The 27380-nt window shown below is 43.2% G+C and overlaps 1 protein-coding gene across 1 annotated transcript in view; it reads left to right on the plus strand.

Annotated features, from left to right (window-relative positions):
* The window catches only part of EPHA4 (EPH receptor A4), a 103219-nt gene that overhangs the window by 1864 nt on the left and 73975 nt on the right, over positions 1–27380 (plus strand). The window contains exons 2-3 of the mRNA XM_035888836.1: positions 273–340; positions 4773–5436. Coding sequence (XP_035744729.1) covers positions 4791–5436 — 646 coding nt within the window. The 5' untranslated portion in view covers positions 273–340; positions 4773–4790. The remainder of the gene's footprint in view (positions 1–272; positions 341–4772; positions 5437–27380) is intronic.

A 27380-nucleotide genomic window follows, 5' to 3' on the forward strand; every position in this document is an offset into this window, starting at 1 on the left:
TCTGCCAGGTGGGTCGGGGGATCCACTGCACGCCCCGCGGGCGGCTCTAGGGCGCGGGGGGGGTGTGTGTGTGTGTGAACGTCCGACTCCTCAGATCTAAACCGGCGAGTTTCAAATTATTTAAGGTATTGGCGCGGTCGGAAATAACATTTCAAGTTGAAGGTGGATGCGATCGTGCTCCGCACATATGGAAACGCTCAGGTAAACGATTTATTTTAATATTGCCTTTTGGCAGCTGGAATTTAATCTATTTTATTTGTACCTCTCTGCAGTTACCTTGCTGGATTCCAGATCAGTTCAGGGAGAACTGGGGTGGATAGCAAGTCCCCTGGAAGGAGGGGTAAGTTTTAAACCGCTATCTGATCAAAAGGGTAAAGGGGGTGATTAGTAACTTTCAGAGAGTCCTGATGGCTCGATTATTGTTGATTGTGGTGAGGAGGTCAGATTTCTTCCCTGGCTTACCAAGTGAATTACTCTTTGTTGCAGAAACTCTATACTCCCTTTGGATAGTTCTGTCATGGAAGAAGTGGAAACCTAAAGGGCAGAAAAGAGGTTTCAGAATTAGGAGATTGGTTGAGGCACGGGCTTAGATGCCTATTTAAAACTGAAATACCAACAAGAAATGTGATCTGGCGACTGAACTGGCATTCTTGACTGTAATTATTATATCTGTGGGCCGTCTCGGCTGGGAGATGTTCAGGGCAATTGCTGTTCTATTTCTGGATGAAGGAGTAGGGATCAATATACAAGATAGACCTTTTGGCGTGATGGGACAGTTGCCCTGTTTCAGGGTGTAAACATCATATGTTTTGGTCTCTGAACATATAAACTGAAGCACCCAGTGCTTGATGGTGATTCCTTGGAGTTTCTTTTTATGTACTTTTCAAATAAGAGGCATTTGTAAGAGAAGGCTGCTTCAATTCTCTGCCCGCTGGTGATGTGATGACATTAAGAGATTGACACATCATCACTGGGGCTTAGAGCCCCTTTATTTAGTGAGCTGCAGGTAAGGTATTGCTACTAATTTAGCTTTATATTAGTGGATGGGCACCTTGCTGCTCCCTCACCTGTGCCCCATCCTGCAGGGTGCCCAGGGAAACCCGTGAGAATGCTGGACTTTGGAGTTGGTGGGATCTGGTAGAGGCTGTACTGCATGGGACCTCTTGGGAGTTATTTTTTTTAATAAGCGATTAGAAAGGCTTTTTCTTAAAGTGAACAATTTAAGAAAAATGTCAGCAATGCACACTAAACATTAATATAAAAAAGCTCCCACCTCAAATCCTTTTAATATTAAACAAGTAAAGCAGATTAGGATGCTTAAGCAGAAGTAACTAAGTCAAACTGATTGAAAAATAAGTGCTGAAAGATCAGGACCTGTGCACAACAAAGCACTGGATTTGTCAGGAAACCTACAAATTTACTTTTTTGTGTGCGTTCCCACTCGTAATTAGAAGAAGCAGAGCTAAGGAAACAGCAGTGAGTGGAAGGAATCCGAGGTTGCGGTTGGGTTGGTTGGTGATGCATTATGCATAAGCTCTGAATAACCATAACATGGGAGAATGGGGGATTGTTTTGCTCCCCCATTGTTGTTCTGAGTGAACTTGACGACAGTCGTGGCTTGTGCTCTGCCTGAGCACACTGTGCTGTCCCCAAAACTTGGGTTTTTCCAAAGAGCAGGGAGGTGATTGGCAGGCCTCTGGCAGCGCCCACGGTGCACATTCACTGCTGCTCGCAGGCAATTGCCCTCATCTTTTGACAGTGTGGAAAGGTACAGCTCTCTCTTGGTGAGAGTCGGGCTTCCGTGTTAATCTTGTACCCCAGAAAGGTCAGTTAATGAGACAGGGTCTTTCATACAGCTCTCCAAGGGATATCTATGCTGTATATTAAAATAGGACCTAAAATACAAGTTTTAGCAAGTCAGTAGTAGAACCAATGATCAGAAGGCGGCTGTGTATTATTAATGGCTCTTGGATTCCCCTTTTCCCCCCATCTTTTTCTCTGAAAGTGCTATGGAAGCTTGGGAAGGAAATGTGTGCTCGTATTGTGGACGTGACTCGTTTCACTAACCATACATACGTGTGTTCTATTTTTAAGCCAGTAGTGAAAAATTTAAGAGTACATGGTCTGTCTGAGATACAGTGCTCGGAAAGCATTTATTTTAACTTTATATGCTGTAGATTTATTTCAAGCAGCAGAAACGAACTGCTTTATCTTCCTGGGAAGATTCTGTCTTTCAGTGCTAGTTTTTCTTTAACTGTGTGCACCTTATTGTCTATTACAAAAAGAGATTTTTCTAGGTCTGTGCCATGCGGATCTATACCACGCAGTTCCTGGGGTGTGAGGGTTGTCTGGATAAGAAGGGCTACAGATAAACACAGTCATTTAGCAGTGACTAGCAGCGATCAAATATATAGTAGCCCTGGAGGAATTAATGAATTGCATTATAAATGTAATTAATGATTTACTCTTGCATTTCACAGTTGAAAAGCAGGTTTTGTGCCCAGAATGTTTTACTCTGCATCATTAAACCGTGGGAAGAGTTGAATTACAAAAGTTAACTTCTTGCTTTCAAGCTGAAATTACAGCTTTGACCACGTACTTAGAGTTACAAATCATTTATGGTGGCTGGAAACTTGGGACTGTAGTTATTTGCAGCTTTGACAGTAAGACGCATTTAGGTTTGTTTTGTGTATGCGTGTTTATTAAATAAGAAGAGCAGCTCTATATTTGTGTGTCTGTCAGGAGACAGGGGCGTGTTCAGAACCTAATCTGAAACTCCCTGAATTTAGTTGCGGTCTGTCCGTTGACCTCAGCGGTCTCTTTATTGAATCCTCCAGCAGCATCTTCCATTGTACAAATGTACTAAAGGAAATCCCATCAACAAGTATTATTTCCCTCTGCTTCTTCCTTTCTCTTGTACCATGCACAGTATAGCTAGCCTAGGCAGTCTGAAGATAAGCAGAACGGAAAGTGATGGATCATAAAGACTGTATTGTAACAGTAAGCTAGCTCTGTGACAGCTGTAAATTAAACAACTGTCTTCTTACAAACACCTTGTTACACTTTACATTGATAGATGACTTTTTAAGATTTATTTTTTCCTTTTCTGTGAAAAGGAGTGACATGCTGAGTATTGATTTCCCCCCCCTCCTTCATTTTAATTTGCAGTTATCTCTAGGCAGTAAATAAAATATTATTCTTTCTGCTCCTAGTGACTCATGGTGCTAACTACTGTCATTCTATAAACAGATTCAGCTAAGCTGGAATCTTTTTAAGTAAAAATCACTTGCATAAGAGCAATCCTTGTGAGAAGAATGCAGGATATTATACAAGAAGCCCCTTAACGTTAAGAAGGCTTCTGTTTATCAAAGCCACAGCTTCAGTAGTTCTGAAAAGCGCTTCTAGGAAGCCTCTTTAAAGTTACTACTATTTTCCAGGGATATAATTTTATATGCTTCATAGTATTGCCTGCAAACCCAGACAGTATATCATTATCTAATTTTTTTTTTTAGAAGGATTTTTCTGAAATACATATACTGAAGTGCTATGGGGCTTTTGCTGGAAAGATCTCTCTAATGCCCCTAACTTCCCCCTCTCCCCCTACCAGGAATGCACTGTGATAAACTTTCTTCTGTCTATGATGATCCTTAAAACTATTTTTTTTTTTTTTTTAATTGTTGGTTATGCATGTTCCTTTTATGAGTTCATCATGCTGAACTACTGAATTCAGTCAGATCTCTTCTTCCCATACCCTCCTTGGGTTGTGTATATTGTTGTTTTGTAATTATATTGCCTGTTAGTTTGGCGCTTCTGAAGATGCCTGAACTTGATTTGAGGGCTGAGTTTTGAAGCATGCTGCTACCCTTTTCTTTCAGCACTTGCCCTCTCTACTAACCTTTTGGGTTTTTGAGTCTAGGAATTTAGCTATTTCCTGATATTTCCTCTAGGACAAGATGTGTAATATTCCTTCTTTTCCCACCTTCCCCCTAATAAGAAACTTTGTTTGGATAGCAGTTATGCCAGTGTTGCTGGTGGACTGATGATGATGTCTTCTTACCTGTCCTTCCATCTGTAAGTTCCACCCAAGTCAAGGACCCCATTCTCTGTAGACAGCTATTTCTGCCCGCCTCCAAAGACTGTTGGCTGAGCGTGACTGGGATATTGCTAGCCCGGGAAAGTAGTTAGCAGCTTAGACAAATAATGAAGGGTGGTTTAATAGTTTAAAATATGTGGTGGTGATGCCAGAAATGTGCATGTTGCTCTGTCTCTGCCCCGCGCTTTTTGCATGACTAAGTCATGCAATCTCACTGTTTGACATTCCCATGTACAAAGTGGGGTCCATGCGTTTCTCGCCTCATCTGCTATAGGGGAAACGCCGCAGTGTCAGTGATGTACTATGAGTCTGTAAAGTGCCATGTATAGCCCTGGTCTAGGCAGGGTCCTGTGTGCTGAACTATAGTAGAAATAAACATAGTCAGTCGATAGAGTATTCTTAGATTGGTTCAGAGGGCCTTGAAGAGCATGTTTGCTCCTTGAGGTAGGAGCCTGTTTCTCCTGAATGGATTATTCTTCTAATGTCCAAGTAGCTGAGGTCCTGGCTATGGCTTGGTCTGCTGGTTTTGTTTGTTTGGGTTTTTTTGTTTGTTTGTTTTCCTGCAATGGAAAAAATGATATCTCTGCATTAGTTGTAGAAGTGCAGATTATGTTTGCTGTGAAGCTCTGTAGTTCCTATTAATACTGATGCATTTTTCTTCCCCTTTCCCTCTTCACAGTGGGAAGAAGTAAGCATTATGGATGAAAAGAACACTCCGATCCGCACCTATCAAGTCTGCAATGTGATGGAGCCCAGTCAGAATAATTGGTTACGAACTGATTGGATTCCCCGTGAGGGGGCTCAAAGGGTATATATTGAAATCAAGTTCACGCTAAGAGACTGCAACAGCCTGCCAGGTGTCATGGGAACTTGCAAAGAGACTTTCAACCTTTATTACTATGAATCAAACAATGATAAGGAGCGTTTTATTCGAGAGAGCCAGTTTGCCAAGATTGACACCATTGCTGCTGATGAGAGCTTCACCCAGGTCGACATTGGTGACAGGATCATGAAGCTGAATACAGAGATACGGGATGTGGGACCGCTAAGCAAGAAAGGGTTTTACTTGGCTTTTCAGGATGTCGGTGCCTGCATTGCTTTGGTGTCTGTCCGTGTCTTCTATAAGAAGTGCCCGTTGACAGTTCGAAACCTGGCACAGTTTCCAGACACCATTACCGGGGCTGATACATCCTCTCTGGTGGAGGTTCGTGGCTCCTGCGTCAACAACTCGGAAGAGAAGGATGTGCCAAAAATGTACTGTGGGGCAGATGGCGAATGGCTGGTGCCCATTGGCAACTGTCTGTGCAATGCTGGCTATGAAGAACGTAACGGTGAATGCCAAGGTAGGATGAGCCATATTGTACTCTTCATTAGGGCTTAGTTGAATGCATAATTGAATTGGAGATGAGAGTAAATGGAGTAAAGCCAGTAATTAGCAGCCCCCGTGGGATGTGGTGGGACAGAGGGGTTTAATGAAAAAGTCCAATAGCTCCAGGTGGCAGGGCTAAAAATTATATAATGCAAAACAAGTGATACTGCCATAATAGGCAGAAGGCGAAACACATTTGCTAGCAGGCGCCTAAATTTGAATTGGCTCACGACAGTCACCAAAATGTGAATGACTGCGAAACAGTGCAGTCGAGCTACCGTCATTTAAAGAGACACATCTTTCAAGTTTTATCTGAAGTGAACTTTGTTAAGCACAGGAAATTCTGGCAACGTTTCCTCTGGATAATGTGGTGGGGCAAGAACCAGTTGGAGTGGTGGGGAACAGAGTTTTAGCTGGATTACTTTCCCTCGTTGGGAAGGGGAAGTCTTTGGTGTTTTACTTGTTGCAAATTTTTAGCACTAAATAACCCTTTGATATTTGACACTGCTGCCTTTGTTAAATATTTTCATTTCTCAGAGGGTCTCTATTGTCAGCCTAATAATAGAGGTGCTAGGATACTCTTAGAAATGCTAGAAGTCTCCACCCCACCCTCCCACACACACCGTCCTGTGTGCTGCAGAATTAGGGATTAAAGTTTGTATAAAAGACAGATTATCCTAAAAAGAAAAAAATCCTCAAACCCTGTGTTTTCTTCACCTCCCCTTTCTGGAAAAAGAAGTTGTAAAAGGTGAGGGAAGGGAGTTTATAAATAAAATATCTTCAGCCTCAGCTTCTAAACTCTTGCTCCTGTAAGCATGAATTAAGATCAAACTGGAATGGATTCTTGCACAGGTCAGTGGGCTTAATTTTGCTGGGTGCTGAAGTGAAGGTGCTCAACTTCTTAGTGTATTTGGCCCCATGTTTTTGGAAAAGGTTCTCTGGAGGCAGGTGACTTCGCTTTGCATCTTCTGGCTGTGTTTTTCACTAGGTCATTTTTTTCATCTTGAGACTGAGAACAAGATAGCGGAGCAAGTAACTGAGTGCTTTTGTGTTGGACTCCTAAGAGAACAGTGTCTTTTGAATGTCCTACTTGATTTCTTTTAAATGATAATTTACTGTCAATATGAAGTTCATTATTATGCATTGAAATTATACTTATTTCTTCTTTCCTGCTGAAGCTTAAACTTCAGCCTTCCTTTGTAGTGTTTTTGCTATATGGAAAAATGTATCAGCAAGAGAATTGCCATGGGCTGTAGAGAGAACTGAAAGATGAGCAGCATGATGATGGGGCATCCTGTGTGGGATAAATTACTCTCTTTTTGGAATCCTGTGAGAAGGAAACTTGGAAAACCCATGTATCGTTAAACACGCAAACCCATGGCTGTGGCACTGACTGGGTGCTGCTGGGGAGAGCTGTTGGTGGCTGGGGAGATGCTGTTACTCTCTAACAGCTCTAACTTCTGTGCAAAGGTTCCTGACACCTTTACAGACTGGGTTGTGAGAGGAGGAAGTGAATGGGAGGGTGGAAATAATCTTGGTTTATTGCATGGAGATTATTCCATCTTCTCCTAAAGGCTTATTAGGTCAGTACTGGGTCACTCTGACGGACACAGATCTATCATTTCTTGGCATTGGTGGCCCAGATGTGATGAGCTAATTGCCTAAAAAATCCTGTTGCTCAAGGGAAGTCTCTTGAGGTTTTGCTGGTGGGCAGTGGTGATAGTGGGATGCTTTTTTTGAATTTATTTTTGTGATGTTGGACTAGACTTTGGGGATGAATGTCGGCTTACCTACCATCTCTTGGCTGCACCCAGGGAAACCTGGGCTCAGGAAAACCAATTCTCTGTTTCCAAAGTAAAAGCAAGGTCAGGGGATGCTGTATTTATGAAGGGGATGGAGCTTTCTTGAGCTCTCCAAAGTGAAGTTGGCCTGTACTAGCCATTTTGAGAGGATTTGAGCCAGCATGTAATTTGAAAGCACTAAACCTATTTTGTCAGCAGTTATTTGTGGTTTCCTTTTCTCACATTTGCTGCTCTCCAGCCAGAACAGTTTACCAGGAAGCTCTTCTTGAATTCATGAAGTTTACCAGAACTATGTAGCTTGCTCTCCGGCCTCCAGTGAGGCCGTTAAAGAAGTTTGGCCTTTGACACTGCTGAATGAGGCTTCCCCTTTTCTTATCCACTTAACTTCATAGTTCAGCAAATGTTCTGCTCTGGCAGGTTTTTGGAGGGGAGGGGGAGGATAAAGAAAGGAGGACCAGCGCTGGTGAGCAGGTTCCACCTCAATTGTTTTTCAATAGGTTGACTGTGGCAGGACAAATACAAGGAAAGGTCAGAGGTTGTTGGTTTCCTCATCCATCTTCCCCTGTGATCCTAGGGTCAGAGATAGGACTGATTAAGATCTTAAATGTTTGACAAAAGCTTGGTGGGTAGAAATAGTTTAGGCCGGTGGATTGGGGCTTTGCACTTGTGGGGAGATCCACAGGAGATGTTGGAGCTGCCTGCCCTCTCCTGGGACCTGCCTGCTGCCTCGAGTCCGCTCAACCTTCTGATTCTTAAATAATACATTTTCCTTGAGCTGCTTTTGCTTAATTTCTAATGTGTGTGTGGGAAGTGTAATGGGAAGCCACTTCACATCTAACGCGGTTCCTGTAGTGGGAGTTAATGACTCTCTGACCTTGAACAGGATTTTTAAAAAAATTGTGTTGGTGGTATGGAAGTGTTTGAATGTGACAAAAACTTGTCCTTCCTCTGACTGCTATTTTTTTTTTTCCAGCTGACTGTATTGATAATAATTGTCTTAGTGAAAGTCTGTGTGTGTGCATGTATATATGCAAAAACCCAGGGTAGAAAGGGAAAGGAGCCAATAATCCATATTTACTTGGGAAGCTTTACAGGTGTGTCACAGGAGTGGTTCCACAAAATTGGTCCTGATCAGTAGAAATATTAGGTGAGCAATGACTCTTTTCTTCTGGGTGAATTTGTAGCTGTGTACTTGATGCTGGGGGGAAAAAAAAAGCTTGCTGTTGATTTTTTTTTTTTCTTTATTATTTATTCTCCCCCAAACTTCTTGCTTTAATGGCTATCCATTTAGGAGAGCATAAATGTGGAATATTGTTGATGGAGACGAAACTATCCTAACTAGTGACGCATCTCGAGGCTAAGGTAATTAGTGCTTTAGGGCAAAGTTGAGACATAAAGTAGTTTTAAACTTTGCTTGTATGCATCATTGTTATGTAAATTGGTTTGTTACACATTAATATAATGTGGTTTGGATTTAGTTACGATTTCCTTATGATAAAATGTATATCTTTTTAACTTGGAGGAGGGAGAAAACAAGCAGGAAGGGAGAAAAAGACAGATTAAAGAAGCAATAGACTGTAGCCATCTGTGATGATTTTGATGCTGTGAAATTACAAATCTCAATTTTAGACCTGCCACTTAGTATAAATATGTGAGACAGTTGAGATTTTTACTGTGATATTGTAAAGGTTATAAGAGCCAACAGCTTTGTCTTCATCTACACTTGCTTTTTTGAGTTGTGAATTGGCCAATTGGCAGAAAATCCAGTGTCATTTAAAATATGGCTCAGTCCTGGTTGCATATCACAGCTGTTTTTAGAATTTTCCTTCGAACTTTGATAAGAGCATCCCTAAGAAGTAATAATTTGAACGATAAGATTCTTTTTATCTCAGAGGCTTTGAAGAGTGGCTGTGATCACTGAGAGCAGCAGTTCAGTTTACATCAGAAGGGTACAGTTTAATTATATTTTTTTTCTGTGATAAGATTTTTTTTGGATGGTGGGTTTTGTAGGGGCGGGAAAGTGAGGTAATTTGTGTGTACTTTCCCATTTTAGTCAGAGACAACTTTTTTTTTGTCAGAATAACACTGATGAACAGTCTGGCTGCACAAAAGGGTAATCAGAAGGGTGACTAAGACTGTGCAGATTTGAGATTTCAGAAGGATTTTTTTCTTTCAGGTTGATTATTTTTGGCAGGGGAAAAAAAAATTCACAGACTCAACATGTTACACTTTAAAAGGAGCTGAGAAGACGGAAGCTTCCAGGAGGGGCATGGGAGCGATACTGAAACACAGTCTGTCTAAACCAAATTTAGTTGGTTGTCTTGTCTGCTGGAGGAGTGATTTGGTTTTGTTATGCTCTCATGTAGCTCAATAGATCTTCCAAGGGTTGCTCCCTCTGTGATTTTTGTACCACCTGGTGCAGTTCAAACTCTCCCATTTAAACGTCATTGAAGGCTCTGTAATGCTTTCCTCCTCCCTGGCCCCCTCAGAAGTCAAGCTACAGTTGTCAAGCAATTGTCCCTTTATGTATCCCTTGAAGAAAGGCTGGGATTGTTTCCTTCTGAATTCCCGACAAAATTTCTGCTGGTTCACAGGGGAGCAATATCTGGTCCTTATTCTGCCTGTTACTAGTAAAAAGCACAGTCCTCAGAATCAAAGCCAGATGAGCTGTTGTGGTGGTATGAATTTCATGGCAGGCCTGGGTAGTCTTTTGTAGGGCATATAGACCATCTTCTGGGTTTTTCGTGTGGGTGGCTTTTCTTTTTAAAAAAAAAAAAAAGGCAACCCCAAACTTTCCAAACAACTCGTCTTGTGTGTGATGATTTCAGTATTTAGATCTTGGCTGGGTAAGTGTTATTATCTGTCTAATAACATGCTCCACTGAGCTTGGTCTTTCTTGCGCTTGTGAGAAGTGATTAAAGAAATGCTCAGCAGTTTACTTCAGTCTTTTGAGACTGCATCAAAAAGCCCCCCAAACTTGAGATAAATATCTTATCTGGTTTCGTTCTATTGTGCCACATCCTTTTGATATGTCTCAGGGAGCAGGTGAGGTCACACAGTTTTGTGAATCAGAGACAATTAACACTCCCATGACTAAATGGCCATTTATGAATATTCAGAGCCTGCTTCACCTCCCTGGGAAGCAAACATGTTGGTTCCCTTCTCTTTCCTCCTGCTGGAGACTAAGGAAGCTCTCCCTGTGAATGGGGATTGGCAGCTGTCGGCAGCTTTGCCTTTTGCATGCAGCAAATTCCTCATTTACATCTTTTGTATACACCCTCATGCAAAGTAGCACACCCATTTCCCCATTTCACAAAGGAGATAAGAGCTTCCTTTGGAAAAGCCGGCCAAAATCTCCTTCTGTTTATGTGGAGCTCAAAGATTTGGATTTTATGCAAATGGATTCTGTTTTGGTTTTTTTTGATCTCTTTGTTTAAGAGATAGTGTAATATTTGCACAGTGCACTCCTTGTGTCTCGAGGTCTCCTCTTGACTGTGACTGTCACTCTTACCCCAGTCTCTGCAGCCCGCTTGCTCTCTTCAGGCTGGCGTGTGGGAAAGTGCCGTGCTCCGAAACCCTAGCCTTGTTTCTAACCGATGGCTGGAGGTGCATGGAGCGCCATTTCTAGTGCCTGGTGGGGCTGCAGGCCCTGGGATGCCATCTCTAGATGGTCACCAGTGACCATGAATCCCTTCCATAGCTACATCTCAGCTGGGAGGGTGACCAGTTTCAGGAGGTGGGATCCTTACTGCACTCTAAGTGTGCACACACACATGTGCATGAAAAAGCATTGCATTTTCAATATGTTGAGTCAAGGACCTGCTCAGCTGTGGTGCAGCGCCCTCTGCTTTGCTGGCATGGCTGCAGAAATGGGCTTGGCTCATTTGATGCAAAGGGGAAAAGGGGCTGGTAGCACTTGGGTAAACGTGCATAAATGAACTGCTGTCTTTATTTATCGAAAGAAAATAATCTGTGAGAAACATTCTGCTTTCTCAAACCTCATGATTACACAAGAACCCATCTTTTATTTTATTTTTGGTTTTAGTGGCTTTCTTTTCTTTTAAACTTTTCTTTATTTCAACTTTACTTAAAATTGCCTTTGGCTTGAAGTAAAGCTGAGGCTCATTAAATGCTCCCAAAACACAGGCTTGTTCAGAACGGATTTGTTGAAAGGTTTATTGATGTAAGTTAGAACACATGCTGCACGAATGTACTGTATTTCTTTAAAGTGCTGTTTTTCATTTTGTGTCTTTATAAATCAGTGGTATGAAATTGGGACCCTGATCATGTTGGGGCTACATCCTATAAGAAACCAGAAGGAAAAACAAGGTAGTAGGGGTTTTCGTTTTTGTTGGATGTCCAATTAGTGTTTAACTTGAAGGTAATTTCACAGGGGTAGTAAACTGCACAGTGTGAAACCTGGTGGCGTAATTAAATGGAGGAAAGGATCTTTAAACCAACAAAGGAACGTGCAAAAACTTTGCTTTTGTCCTAATAGTCATCCAGAAGGGGAGGTCATGCTGTTTAAAGTACAATATGGATGGGCTGTTAAAGTTTGGGAAGGGGGGGAAGCTGTCCTGTACAGTGGGTATTTGCTTTGGCTCATTTAGTCATGGATGCCTAGAGAAAACTCAGTTTGCTGGTCCACTTCTTTTTTTTCTTAGATGGGTAGGTTTAAATCTCATTAAAGGAATCTGTAAAATTAAGGTCATCTATACAAACCCACTGAAAGAGATGTGTGCAGAAACAGGCTGAGGGTCTGGTGTGTATGTACCTACTGAGGGCCTGGTGCGGCGCTGCGCAGGCTGCAGAGAGGCTGTGGTTTCAGCGGCTGGGCGAAGGTGGGGCTCCTGGGCTGGAGGAGGAGGAAGAGGGATGCTCTTGTGCTGCAGCAGCTGGAGGATGGAGGGAGGAAGATGAGGTAACTTTCCCAGAAGCACACAGGATGTCTGCGGCTGAGCTGAGACCAGAGGAAAGACTCAGTCTAGTGTCCTAGCTGCAAGGTAGCCTCTCCCTGCTCCGCACTTGTCAAAAGGCATCGGTCGCCTTTCTCTAATGAGTTAGTCATCTTGCATGCTGGAACTCCTTAAAACATCATTTGAACGAAGGCAGTCGATAACTATTGCTTCTGCTTGTATATGTGAATACTTTGTACAGCGACAGTACAAAGCTGCAGTACAGTGTCTTAATTACCCAGATAATCCTGTTTGCTTGTATTTTTAAACTATGGAGCGCTGGGTAATTATTCAATTCTTAATAGAAGGCAAATGGCAATGTAAACAATAATTAGGATGTTAGACTAATGCGCTACAAAGCAAATTGGATTTTTTTCATACCGTTCAGCATGAAGTCCCATAAAGCTAACAATTTAGTGGCAAGGAAACAAGCTCCATTTTGTTCATATTTTCTGGCGTTATCTCTTCATGCCTTGTTTCTGTGAATAAGTTTGCTCCAGTGATGCTGCCTGTTCCAGAGCCAGCCTCTCAGGTTGACAGTTGGCTCTCTACTGTTTGCCTGTGCTCTCCTGTGGCTTCTGATAGGCTTTTTGTTGCCTGCAGCCAGGGCTTAGAGGCCAGTGGCATCCTGAATTCCCTCCTGGCATCCCGAACTCCCTCCCGCTGTGGGGGCAGGTGAGCATGGAGGGGGCGGCTGGTGCTGCAGGTATAGCTCGGCTTGGTAGGTCCCAAGGGTTGGGGTCCAGAGGAACAGGCTGAGCTCAGTGGCTGAGGCTCTTCCTTCATCTGGGTTCAGCTCTTCTTGCTTGCCTACCAAGGCTGACTTTAGCCTTGGAAATAGAGACATACTTGAAGGGAAATTCAAGTTTTCGTCTCTTTAATCTTTGAAAGCAGGGTAATATGCTGTGGGTCAGAGCTACAACTCATTATCTCCCTTAGCTTGGAGAGCACTCCTGGTTTTCACAGCTTGTCTCCAGTTTTACTAGAAGTGTGATGTGAGCCACAAACACGGATGCAAAACACTCGATTTCTGTTCTGTCTGCAAATCTTGTGTATATAACATATTTCAGTACTTCCACAGGCCATTAATTAAATCCTGTTATTGTATCCATTCTTAACGTTGTATTTAGCCAGTGATTGAAGACCGTGTGTTGGTAGCAAAGGTGTTAGTCAATAATGCTGCTGCTTTCCAAAATATTTTAATAATGCCTCTGTCACACCGAGGATTTTGTCTGGCCTTCGCCATGCAATCTCAGTGGTCTGAAGGGATTGAACAATCGGCTTTATTTTCCCCATTATCAATGCTAAGAAAGGCCAAAATGTTCTCCAGTGTTGATGCTAAATTGCAGAAACTGAATTACAGAAATTTAATTTTAACTACACTTTTCTGAGAAGTGATGGGGGGGAAATCAATGGAACACTTCAAGAGGTTATGGCTGACTTTTTTTTTTATACTAATACAGGCTATCTTTATATTAAAGCATGCACTTAAAGGGTGTGGATTTTCTTATTTTAAATCCCAGAGGCTTCTTGCCAGGCCACATTTTAATAGCATTAATTAACAAGTCTGTCTTTCCATACATCAAACGTCTCTGTCTGGGGAGCCAAAGAATACCGACCAGCGCTTCTGTGAACTTGGTGCTTGAATTCATTTGTTTTCAGTTTTAAGTGTTTTCTGCAGTTGAAAAAGACATCGCTGCTTTGAAAACAGTTTCCTTTTGAAGTGTCCAGCCTGGCAATGACTGAAGCGGCCACTGGCAAATTAGCATGTTAAAAGGACCGGATCAATACCTCTTCCTCGCCTGCTCTCCTCTCCTCTGGGTCTGGGGCTCCTCCCGGGCTGGGTCTGGGTCCAGGCAACCCTTGCTCGGGGTGGGCCAGCTGCACCCCTGCGTTTTGGGGGAGCCATCAGTAGTGGTGCAGGCTGCATCAAGCTGAGACAGCTTGATCCAGTGCCCAGGCTCTTTCAAGGATTGCCGTTTGACAGCAGATTTGGGGGAATTGACAGCTTCGGGAAGATCAGGCAGCCTGGGTAATTATGGAGAGGATTAGAAGGAAAGTGTAGGGAGAAATAGGAGATCAATTGTAGGGCACAAGTTGCCTGAACGCCTCTTCAGATGCTGGAGTGTTCAGTTTTGTTGTACTTAGCTGGTGTGTGTAAAAGATTTCTTTGGGCTTTTTCAAGAGACGAGTAAACACAAATTAAAAAGAGGGTGTGTGGCTAGGTCCCTGTTTCACAGAAATGCTTGGGGGCAGTGGCTGCTGGGTAAGTGTAGCAGGAGAGGCTTAGATACAACCGTGTTTGCTGACAAACCGAAGATGATGATGGTTCTAGTTTCCCCAGTGCGGTCTGCAGCCCCAGCCCATTGCCTTCAGACCTGCAGCGGCACCCGCCAGGAGTGCCGGGGGGGATGCGCTTCCCTGCCCTTGGCTTTCTGGCTGCCCAACTCCTGTGCTCTGAAGGCCCCCCTGGGCCTTTGGGCAGTGCTCGATGTCGGTGGCCTGGTGGGAGGGAGAGCCCCCCCCCCCCCCCCCCCCCCCCCCCCCCCCCCCCCCCCCCCCCCCCCCCCCCCCCCATCAATGTTAAACAACAAACGATGACAGTAGTCAAAATTGCACCGGAGCCATTCTGAAGTAGAGGCTGTTTTCTTGAGAGGCTTCCTGTGGCATCGTGCATCAGAGGTGCTAGAAGATAGCTGAATTCTGTTGCTGTTTCTTTTTAGTGGCTTTGGTGTTTGCATCTTGCACGTCTGCCACCCTCCCCTTAATCTCTGGAGTACCATAACACAGTTATTAGGAAGACACATTTTGTCCACTCATAATTAGTTCTTGGATTTCTGCATTTATTTTGTGGTGATCAGAAGCATCCAGGGTAGAGCTAATAAGACAGCTGAAATGGGTACCAGGTCCCTATACACACTCCACCTGCTCATTAATAAAGTACTTTGCAGTTAATGAGAGTACTTTCCAGGTAATATTTAATCTCAGAGTAGCAATAAGATGCTTTTTTAAAGACTTTTTTAGCCGTTTGTTGCTGAAGTCATTCCCATGGCACTTTAGAAACTGTCCTCCTGTGCTAATCGCAGACACAATTCTGTCAACTGACCCAAATTTGGACTACTTCCAAAAATCTATACCAGTTTAAAATATTGGATCCAATACTTTAGGCTGGACATAACAGTTTAGTGGGTGCTGGGTACACATGCATACATCTAAGCATGGCTGATAACGTACATCATTTTGTAATGCTTTGGAGTTCAAAGGCCTGTCTATGTGGGGATGAAAGTTGAAAGGTATCAACTAAAGAGGCGAAGTCAGTGTGTGTAACTTGAGGTGCACTGGTAATCGCTCATGAGACTGTTTCTGTCCTTTTTGGCTGAATCTTGTGCAGGTCCTTTACCCATTTTGTTGACTCACTTTAAAGTTTTTGGTGGCTCTTTGAAGACACGCACTTGGTACCCGGTTTTAATGTACCCAGAATTAATGCACTTGGTAACCTTGAATTCAACACACCCAATAACTTGAAAGTGAGCTCAAAGGGTTGTGGGCACTGTGAAAGCAACCGTTTATAGCTTAGGGATAGACAGAGCGCTTTAATTTGTGAGAGAAAGGAGAACAAGATCTACCTACGGTCACTTGCAGTAGAGTGTGGAGCAGCAGCAGCAGAAGGGGAAAGCCGCCTCCAGCACGGCTGCAGCATTGCCACGGAGGGCAGCTGGCCGGCTCCAGAAAGGGGCAAGAGACCTTCCCCACTGTGGAAGAGCAGTGCTGGCTCTGATGGAGGCTGAAGGAGGTGCAGTGTGGGTCTGATCCAGCACTGCAGGGAACTGCCCTTGTTTGAACAGGAATGGGGCAGTCCCGAGAGCAGTACGGGATCTTACTAAGTTAAGCTATGGCATCTCCTTCCCGTTAGGCTGCACTGGAACAGTGACTGCGCAGAGCTGGTCCTTGCGGAACAAGGTGAACTGTAGTGGGGGTATGCAAGTGTGAGAAATGAGGCCTCCCCTGTCTTTCATGTTCGGTTGGACATTGGTTTGTCCTTCCATGCAATCAGAAGACCCCTGTAACTCGAACTTGCACTGACTTTTTAGCAGCTGCCAGCTGACTGGGGAGAAGGAGCTCTGCCCACTATATTGCTCTGCTTCCTTAAAGGTCGTTATTACGGCCTCTTTCTTGTGGTTGTGTGTTTTAGCCAGCCTTCTGCAGGGATCATGGTAATTTGACCTCTTTGTACACCTGTATTAAAGTTTGAGTTAAAAATGCGCTGTAGCAGAGCACAGGAGAGACATTTTTCCGTGGGATTGTTGAGCTCTTTGAGAATGCCAAATGGCTAAGTTAACTCTTGTGCAAACACTGCCTTTTATTTGACTTTGTAGTTTGCCCTTTGAAATACAAACATATTTGTGTCAATCAGCAAGTCTCCCTTCCGGAGTTCTGGTTGACCCTGTGCAAAGAAATGTGACTGTGCAATTATTAAAGGTGAGGCCTTCGTTTTAACAAATGCTGAGTCACTGCTATTCACTTGGCTCTGCACCTCTGGCATAAATGACAGTGAGCTGCCCTTCAGCCTGGCTAAATAACAAGGAAGATACTTGTTTGGAAGGAATAACTCTTCTGAAATTTGCAATAAGTCAGAAGTATTGTGTCATAGGGACTTGTGTGTAGGGCAAAGAAAAAAGTTGTCTGTCTCAGCTTAGAGTAGAAGAACCTTATTTGGGCCTTAAAATGCAATTAGGTCAAATACTATACTTATGTCACTCAGAGTCAGTAGGGGTTATTGAAGTCTAGCAGAGGGCAGAATTTGACCTTTATAAAAAAAAATCTGAAGCAAATATGGAAATTTCATAGCCCAGTAACTAACTTGGCACTTTTTATGATGACAAAGAATGAAAGCTCCTCTTCTCCCCTGCCACAGTGTTGGCAGGTATCGGAAGAATGCTCTTAGTGTTTCCCAGGAGTGTTTCCATAGACTTGAACGTGGTTGGTGCCTCTGCCCTGCCTGATTCTGTACACGGACATTGTCAGCCACGGTGGTGAGGCTATGGATGAGTTGTGCCGAAGAAATAGAAAATCAGACCTCACAACTGGTTTTGGAGAATAACCCCTGTGTTCTTCCAGATACTTTTTTTTTGGTTGTGTTTTAGTAAAAACCTTCTGAAGAACCAGAAGCCTGGTATAAAATTAATTTTATTAAGCATTACTAATGCTCTATAGAGATACTACCAAGGTAGCCCAGTGCTGATTTGACCTGCCTCTTTTTTCTGTATTAGCTTGTAATTCCCATATCTTCATTCAGTCTGTATGTGATTCCTCAAAATAAATTGTTTATTGCCCTGAGTTAAGCATCATGAATCTTGCAAGCAGACCTTCAATAACAAATAAGTACAGGTGAGAAGGGGAACTAAATTTTGTTTGAGAGCACTTTTCAACTTGTTCCTCAAAGAGGTTTTTCAGACAGTAGTGGATTCTGTTTTACCTATTCACATCAACTAGTGTATTTTGGCCTTATTCCAAAAGGAAATGATTGAAATACTAGGTGGTGTCTTTTTAACTAGTCCAGACCTTGATTGATGGTTTTATAGCCCTCATGTAGGCTTAAGAGACTAAGGCATCCCTTCTGCCTATGTTAGCACTTACTGTCCAGCTCACTTGAAGGAGTTCAAAGGTTGGACTTGCTTAGGATTGAGGATATCTTGAAATGACTCTCACATGTCATCATCTTTAACCAGGGGTGCGTAGCAGTTGGCTGTAAGGATGGGGTGGGTAACAGAGTAGGAAATAATGTGCTTAAATTGCAGAAAGAGAAGATGAAGCTAGACCCTAGGAAAAAAACCCAAACATTCATGATCTCAGAGATCTGTAGTACCAATACAGATTGCTCAGGAATGTGGGGGAATCTCTGCACTGGAGGATTTTCAGAGTCAGTCAGTTAGACATCTGGTAGCATGGTGTTGTAAGTACAGGTTATCTTCCTGTGGGGCAGGGGAATAGACTAACTGGGGTAGTCTCCAACCTCATCTCTTGTGGTAAACACTCTTGCACAGTTGCTATGGGATCACCATCATCTTATAGCTGAAAGGTAGCTCTCGAGGTCTGACCTAGAAATAGAGACTTAATCATACTGTCTCCTGACCTCTTTTTCTTTTGGTTGCTAGAGCTCTTTCTTTGCATTTCAGTTTTCCAGTTAACCAACCAGGTACTTTCAGCTAACCAGAACACTATTTAGGCATCTTGGATACCTCTCTGTTCCTGTCCCCTGCATAGCCAGAGTGACACTGAACAGGCTCTGGCTTTTCCAAAGGATTGTGGCTCTACATGTGAGGTTCGTAGCTTCATTTTACTGGCCTTAGTGTCCCCTCCTTATCTGAGCCTGTGGTAATCATACGGTACGGTGGGGATGCTGCAGAGCAGCCAGGAGGAGCTCTGCCTGTTACTGGCTCGCCTGGAAAGACAAGCAGAAATGCTGCATCCGTCGGGGTCCTTCCCCCGCCCCTCTTTGCAGCAGTACTGCTTTCATCACTCCGAAACACCGCTCTGTCTGTAACATACCAGGAAGCCCAGAGCAGACGTGAGTTGCAGATGCAGTGCCGTGCACCTTGCTTTGTGAGCCTGTGCTGTGTTTTGGCTTAATTTCGCATTCCCTCCCACGCACCTCAGATATTTGGCAAATTTATCTCGGCTCGTTGAAAGATGGCCTCCCTCATGCAGATGGAAACCTTCTTGCTGCATCCAGGTTGGTTTTAATGTGCAGCACATGAGCTCACTTACAAGTTGAATAAACAGGTACCTACTGAGGAGATATTGGCTGCTCAGGTGCAGTCCTATATCTGTTGGGATGCAGAGAAGGGATATTAAAATTGTTTACGAGGTCAGAGCTATAGTGAGCCTTACACCACCTTTGAGTTACGATATCATTACCTGAGCTGCAGGACCCAAGAAATAAAACCTTTTACCGTGAAATATGAGGAGTGCTTGTGACTTTGAAGTATAGAGAGGAAGAAAAATGTACACTACGTCCTAGTACATTTCTTTTTTTGTTCTATTGCAGTGGGTTTGATTTTTGCTTACTGGTGACACATATAGAATAGATATGGCATTTGTTAATAATGTTTGTGCTAGAGAAATGCTCCTTTTACTAGTTCACTTATTTTGGGGTTTGAAAGGAATAAATTATTCAAGCTTATTTAAATAAACTTGCTATTAATTCTCTACCTGGTACCTGCACTGTTGTGAGTCCAGTCACTTGTTTTCTTTTACCACACGGTGCTTCCCATCCTTTATGTGAACAGGGTTTTTTCTGCTCTGGTGTAGAAAGCATTATTAAGTTTAGGCCAAATAAAAAGTTGCAGTAAAACATTGATGGAATAGAACAGAGATTGCTGAAGCAATATTGATTAAGCTGATTATTCTCAAATAAATGAGAGCAGCTAGCAGTTTACTTCTGTTATGAGAATGACTAGCAGTTTTTCAAGACTGGAAGCAGCTGATAATCTGCATGCTCTATAGGTAGCAATCTATCAAAACTTATTTTGGCGGTTCTTCTATTGTCCTCTATAGGTACTTGTCTCATAAGTCACTTTTGTGGAATTAAATAATACTATTATAAAGTTAAGTATCTGCAGAGTGAGAAAGAATTTAAAAGCCATCAACAAGAGAGAAGAACATGTAGGTCTGAAAACTGGAATGAATGTGGGGTATTGGAACAGAAAGATGTGCTGCAGACAGTGGGAGAGGCAGCAAAGGCTGAGCAGCCGAGAGACAGCTGCTATGACGAAAAGCAGTAAATCAGTATTTAGCAAAGTTAACTTTCGGTTTCTTCAGAAAGTGGATTTTGTAGTCTTGCTGGTCTACAGTTATGTCAATAACTTGCACCAAAACTTCCTCGAGTCAGAACATCTGTTGCGGCCAATGGAAAGACTTTCCTTGACTTTAATGTGCTTTGGATCAGGCCCAAAATGCAAATAGTTTTTCTCTCATCCTTTGAAGTCTTTAACATTTCATGGGCTCCCTTATGTTATTGGTAATTTGCACCAGAGGTATTTTGCATGCAAATGAAATTTCGGCAGTAACGACGACGGCATTTGTGAATATGCATGTAAGTGCGCGCACACAAGTATCAGTAAAGCAAGTTTTACTTTTCAGTATACCAAACTAGGAATTTCTTTGCAATAGTGGGTTGTAACTAGAACTGCAGTCAAATGTATTGACAAATACATGTAAAAGACTGTATAAAACTACCAAAGTACATTCTGATACATCTGTATAGAGCCAATTGATCTTTCTTTTTTGTAGCTTGTGCAAGTTAATGCATGTTTTCTATATGAAAATGGCATTTGTCACTAACTTGTTACAGCACTGCAGATGTCATAAATTTAAATACTGTAATTGAACTTGAATTCACTATGGATTTATTTACCAGATCAAAGAGTAACTTCAGCCTACAACAGTCATTTGGTTTGCTAGTGTAAACTCCTGAGCTTAGTGAAGCGCCAGAGAAGGATTATTCCTTTGAATTAGGTGAGTGCTAGCAAATCACAGGGTTTTAGTTTTCAATAAACTGGAAGTGTCTTTTTTAGCTGAGAGATGCTACTGATTTTAGTTATTAACATTTTAAAGTTTCTTAACTCATAAGGATTGGTGTAGTACTCTCATGGGAGTCTGAATGTGTTCTTCTGCAATACTAGAGCAATAAAATATGGCAAGTTTACAGTGACCCTGTTTACCTGGTATTAGGACCTCAATCTATCACGTGAGGGGGGTGGAGGTGCTTTCCCCTGTAGTACCTCTCCTGTTAACCGTGTCTGAAAAACAGTGAACACTTAAGGGGACAGCTTATTGACATCTCAAGTTGTCGCCTGCCTGACCGCTGGGATGCTCTTCCCTATTTAAAAGTCAGTCTTGCATATCTGTTTAGCTTCATCCTTTTCTGACCCAGCCATATCTGCCTCAGCTCTCATTTGCAGGGCAATCCTGCCAAATCCCAGCCTGCTTGGCTGATGTTGCATCCCCTGGTGACTCGTGCCCAGGTCCTTCAGCCCTTCCTGCCTCCTCGCTCCCCAGGGCTGCTGGCCCTACCTGTCCTGCTGCACGGCAGCTGGGTTGGCTTTACTTCAAGGGCCCAGCATCGGGTTTCTGATTGCCCTAAGATGTGGTAAGGAACACTGTTCCACAGAAAAATGTCTGCTAACTAAGAGTATTGCAGGAAGGGCTTGTTGCAGTGTTGTTGCCTGTTAGGAGATCACCAGGTATGACTGGAAATGTAAAGAGTTAGTCACTCTTCTCCTACCCTAGGCTGTAACTTAAAGCTCTTGCTGGGAATGTCATTGCAACAGGGAGGGAGTAGCAGGAAATAAGGGCTGGGGTCAACAGTGACGGTGCCGAGCGGTGGAGGTGCCGAAAGCCCTTGCCTGAGCCACGGCGGCAGGGCTCTCCCGCTGGGCGGTTGCCAGGCAGGCAGGGAGCTCCCGGCCCAACGCGCTGTCGGCTTTGATGGAGCAGGAGCTTCTGTCTGAATTCCTGTGCCTCTAGTTGTGTTTGTAAGAAAGAAGCACATGAATAACCAAAAACTGAAAGTGGTCTTTCGTAGATGGATGTGTGATTGCTTAATTCTTAAAGATGTAAGTCACCAAAAATATTTGTCTGTTGTCGGCAGAAAGCGTTTAATGGAAAGAAGTGTTTTTCTGGTTCTGTGCCTTTATTTTGTGGTGATTTAACAAAGTTTCATTTTGAGAGAGAGAAAAGACAGCGTGAGGGTGAATGTATGAGGGGAGGTAATGTTGCAAGCCATATTTAGTAGCTGCTGGCGGTACTGGGACAAAATAAGCTGGGCAAATTGAGGTACGTAAACTGTTAAGGCTAGCAAAGGTGTTTGTCTGACTCTGGTCCTGGTGTGGAAAATACTGAAGGGAAGGAAAGGAGTGGGGCTAGGGACCAGGCTTTGCTAAAAGCCGATTTGGAAGCACTATAAAAACCTGTCTCTTCCCACGAGGCTGTCCTCAGCTTGAAGCGCCCCGAGCCGTGCTGAGTCAACACCTGCAGTCCCAGGAGTAAGGAAGGGTAGGTTTTATGGTCCTGAGAAGCCAGTACCAATGAGCAGACATCAGAAGAAGCCTGGGGCTGCCTCATTTAATCCTGGAACTGTGGGCGTCTTGAGCACCCTCTGGCTTCAGAGGGGTACTGCTCTGTTCCCTTCTTGTGCTGCAGGGTGGTGCTTGAGCCACGCTCAACTTTCCCTCCTCAGCCTCCCTCCAGGCATTGCTCAGGGCGAAACCTCGGGGAGGCCTTCAGGTGAGCGGGAGGGAAGGGTGCAGTGGCATTCATGCAAATCCTCGTCTGCTTTGAGCTCCTCTGTTCAAACCCAAGCTGTGGAAGTTTCTGATTCATGAGCTGTTCCATTTGCTTAAACATCCTGCTTGCATTTTCTGAAGGCAGGTGGTGTCCCAAATTACTACGTAGCATGGACTCTTTGATATCATGAGTTGGAGGGCTAACTTTGATATGAGCTGCATAAGCAATGAATAATAGCTGCTTCATTCCTGGCAGAGGCTTGGTGACGGATGTTGGCAGGGAATATCTAGTTAATTTTTGAACTCTTTTCCTCCGTCCAAAGTTAGAAGCTGATCCCAAACTGTAAATGACATCTGGCACATAAACTAGGTTGTTAGATCTCAACCCATCAGATTTTGTGGTTTGAGGGCACTGCTCAAGCCACACTGTGACACCCGAGCATGCTTGAAATTCACCTTGCAAATGTGCTGTTGGGTTCCCAAGTCACTGCCACCCCTCTGGAGAGTCAGCAAGTGACTGGTCAGTGCGGCAAGAGCTGGGGTCTCTCCGAATTAGCATTCCGAAATAAGTGTGAGGTATTGCCCAATTAATATACTCTGCATTACCTGAGACCATGAACAGCCTCTTTTGTGAGGGCCAAAGTTGTCTTTATAAAGGAACGATACAAAGATGTCTTTAAATATGCATGGAATGCGTATTGCTTGTTTTAAACACTAAAAAAGCCTTGCTTGTTATCTGGGAGACCAAGGACAGTTGTTTTATTGTATTGAGTCTTACAACATCTTTGAAACTTTTCAGCTGGCTACAAGTCTAGAATGAGAATGATCTTCTGAATCTGAATCACGTACAAGTTGTGAGCACTATTACAATTGCCAATGCAGAGGGGGGGATGGAGAGGAAGAGGGCTGTCCTCCCAGTAACGAGACGGGTTCAAAATGCAGAAATTGGGAGTTTACATGCTGTTCTTCCCCTTTTGTGGGTTGGGGAGGGAGGCTAGGCAGGGAGGGGTTGTTTGTTTGATTTTTTTCATTAAGCCCACTGGAGAATATTCCAGTCTTTTTTTCACTGCCAGGAAGGATGCAGTTTGACTCTAAGATGAGAGTAACAGTGCCCATTTAATTGTCTTTAGAGTGTGATATTTTGGCAAAACACACGTACTGCACAGATCGTGCAGCAAACTGCTGGTAGCCGGTCTCTGGCCTGCGAAGTGACACCTAATGTAACCACGCTGAGATTTAGTGCGGTACACAACTCTCGTTTCTTGGGAGTCTTCAGAGTGCGCAGCCCTTGGGTGTGCTTCTCCTGCCTTACAACTTTTATACCAGTGAAACTCCACTGATGATGAGAATTTCAATTTGCTACTTAAATTTATGTTGATGCCAGTGCGAGGAGACTCAGACCGTGTGTTATTAGGCTGGTTTTATGAGAGTAGTGATCAGGCTGTTGAGTCATTACATCTACTTTACACTTTGGATTTTAATTGCTTTATGGAGCTTGTAAATTTTTGTTTAGTTTACCAGTAGCTTATGAATGATAGTTGTCTCTATCAAAAACCACCACCACTTTCGTCACTAGTTCTGTATAGTACCACAGTTCTTAGAAACATGCAGGTAGGATTTTTTCCTAGGTAGCTATTACATTGTAGCTTTGAAAATACCATTATGTTTTCTTCTCTCTGTTACTAAGGACAGATACAACGCTCAGAACAATGTGAGTAATAATCAGAACTTCTTAAAAATCAACTAATGTGGGAGATAAAACTACCCAGGTGACGTATTTGTAAGTGCAAGTGGTAATAAAGCCATATGAGAAGTCATTATCCCCATGTTTTTAAATCATTTGTTGAGAAGTATATTACCGTTTATTTAAAATATCCTTAGTATAATAAAGCTTCTGGGAATACACAGCTAGAATGTGGTATGCAGGTCCCTCTGCGTGGGGTTTTCCGCAGGCAGCTGTTCTTTGACCTTGCCCTACATGAGTAGTTTTAGACTTTCATTTCTGGATTACTGACTGCCCTCTCTCAGTATTGCACGTTCACCTTAGCTTTCTCAAAATGCGGTGGCAAATCAGATTGCATTAATGGAAAATGCCATGGCCTAGAAAGCAGCTTTTACTGCTGACAGAATGGGCTGATGAAATCTGGGCTGGTAAGGTATGCTATTTTTGACTGTGAAAAGTAGCATTTTCTGAAGATTTGCTGAATGCGGTAATGTGATTTCATGTTCTTCTTTGTTAGTCGTCTCTAGCTGCTGGTGATGGTAATGGAAGTTGTTAATGTTAAACATTTAATCAGCTAAAGTATATGTCTGTCTGCTTTTCTCAAATTTTGTGCAAGGATTGTTATCCATTCCATGTATTTTCTAAAAAGTCAAAAGCAGCTCAGGGAAGATGAATAGAGATCTGCTAATACATTTTAGAAGCTTGTGAGTCTTCTCACCAGCTGAAGAGGTGCTTGCAGTAGCCATTGGCTTGTACTGTCTTTCTCCAACCTTACTGTGACCATTTAATGAGGTCTGATTCAGACTAATTCCCACAATCTGTAGGGTTTATTCCCTGCTGAGGCTGGAATATTTGGATGTCTGTTCAGACATACAGTTTTCTTTTTAATTAGCACATCTGACTTTTTTTTTTTTTTTTTTTCCAAAGGCCACAACCTCTGTCCCAATCCGGGCAGGTGAAATTTCACAAGCACTTTATCATGGCTCATACCTCAAGCATCCGGACACACCTTTCTAATTGTCATTTATATCCGCCTGTCATTGCCTCTGGCATTTGCTGAGTTCACATTTCCATGTGATTTACTGCAAAACATTTTGTTTAACAAGTCACTAACACACACTGACAGGGAAGTCCCCCTCCAGAAGCTGAAATAATGATTGCCTTCATCTTTGCTTTCCTGAGGTAGATGCTAAAAAATCAGTCTGTTGGTATCAGTGCTTTAGACTTTGCACATATGAAGAATACTTGAAACTGGAAAACACTGACCTTGAATCCGTGAGTGCTTTGAATTGCAAATGCTTTTTGTCATGGGCTCTGTGTGCGTAACAAGGTGGATGAGCTCTGAGGCAGCGCTTCTAATCCCTGGTTGCAGAATTTCAAGTGCAGTTGGTTTATGAGTCAGTGGCACCTCTGCAAGTGTTCAGGTAACTATTAAAGTATTTGGATGCTGGGGCTGCTCCTTAACTGCAGTTCTGGGAAACTTTAATATACCAGAGCAGCTGCTCTGTCTTCTGGTCTTGGCTTCTTCAGCCTCTGTCTGAGGGCCCCATGTGCAGGGGGGACGGAGCCCTGCTGGGTGCCCCTTGCCTGTGGCCTCTTGTCGGGGCACGCTGTGGTGGCAGCCCGGTGTGGGACACGGCCCAGGCAGGGAGGATCTCGTTTCACCTGCATGGGCCCTGGAGGCCTTTGGCCAGGGGTCTTGGTGAGCTAGTTTTTAAGGCCACGGATGAGCCCAGTGTAACCGTTCCCATGTGGGAGCGACCTTCCTTCTTTCCTTGCTGCTTTAAGACAATCTGGGTAGGGGACATCTAATTTAGGCCTAGAATTTGCTCGCCTTTAGTTAAATATTCAAATCCCGTATTCTGCTGAAGCCCTAAAATTACTGTGTGGATGAGCAGTTCTGTTTGCATATTCCATGATAAATTCACTAAGTATTTACAGTGTCAAAACCCACTTAATGTTAACAAAGGTGATTCATATGGGTCTTCTTAAAAGATTCCTTATGTCCCGTGATGAGTTGGGTACAACCAAAAAAATAGATCTAAGTGGCACATTCACAAAATGTAAACAAATGCATAAGAATAAAATACAGTGAAATAACCATCTCCCTTCTTCCCCCAGTTGGTTGCTGATCGTATGTATTTGGGGCTCTGCCTGGCATGCTGCAAATTTACTGACCCATTAGTGGCTGCTGTCCAGCTGCACCTTCACAAGGGAAAAATATGTCTAGAAAATAAACTTGACACATCAGACACGCCATAACTAATTCATTGCAGCCAGCACTTTTCCTCCTGCTCTCCTTAACTGCCTCAAGTATTGATTATGTACCAATTTTGTGTTTTGGTTCTGTTAGAAACTCCTGATTTTGTTTATTTGAGTGTATATTTCTTAATGAATGCAGGCAAGAAAAAGTGTTAAGTAATTGCAAATAAGGAACATGGAAAATTAATATGCTGATTTGACCATTAGTTTTCAAAAGAACAGGTTCTCCTATGGTTTTTTTGATAGGCTAAAAAGATTTTGGTAATCAAGTGATGAAGTGCTTGAAAATCCAAGCAAACGGTGGTCCTTGAAGGACTCTTGGCTGGGGCAACCTAACCAGTTCACAGTGAACTCAGTTTTGGTGGTCAAAGGCAGAGTGCAAGTAATGCTTCTGTGGGGCGGGAGCAGGGGAGAAGTGTCTGGTGGCCATAGATGGCTGCTGGGGATGCTCTTGAGGATCATCCACCTGTAGTTGTGTGGTGCCATGCCATATGGAACTTGACAGTCACAGGTGCACCAGGAAGACTGTGAAGTTTTGCAGAGTGGTTTTCTCTAATTTGGGATGAAACCACTGATGGTTGACAAAGGCAAAGAGAAAAAGGGGAACATTTCTGCCTCAGGTCTGTTTGGCTGAAGTTTGGAAGTGGAGGTTACTCTGTGTGAATTTGGGATTTCTTGAAAAGCAAAAGATGTGTGCTGAAAATAGTGGTCAAGTACATTTGTTAACTGGTGTAAGATCACCTTGTTAACAATATGTTAAAACCTCACTCTCCTAAGCGATCTCAGATGCAATTTGGAGGCTGCCGATAGCATTCTGTTAATTGTTGAGGTGAAATTAAGTCTTAATATGGTTTAGTGAGAGTAGATAAAAGTAGCACTCATAAGAACTA

Source organism: Egretta garzetta, unplaced genomic scaffold (assembly GCF_000687185.1).
Source record: "Egretta garzetta isolate BGI_Z169 unplaced genomic scaffold, ASM68718v1 scaffold161, whole genome shotgun sequence".
Taxonomy (NCBI): Eukaryota; Metazoa; Chordata; class Aves; order Pelecaniformes; family Ardeidae; genus Egretta; species Egretta garzetta.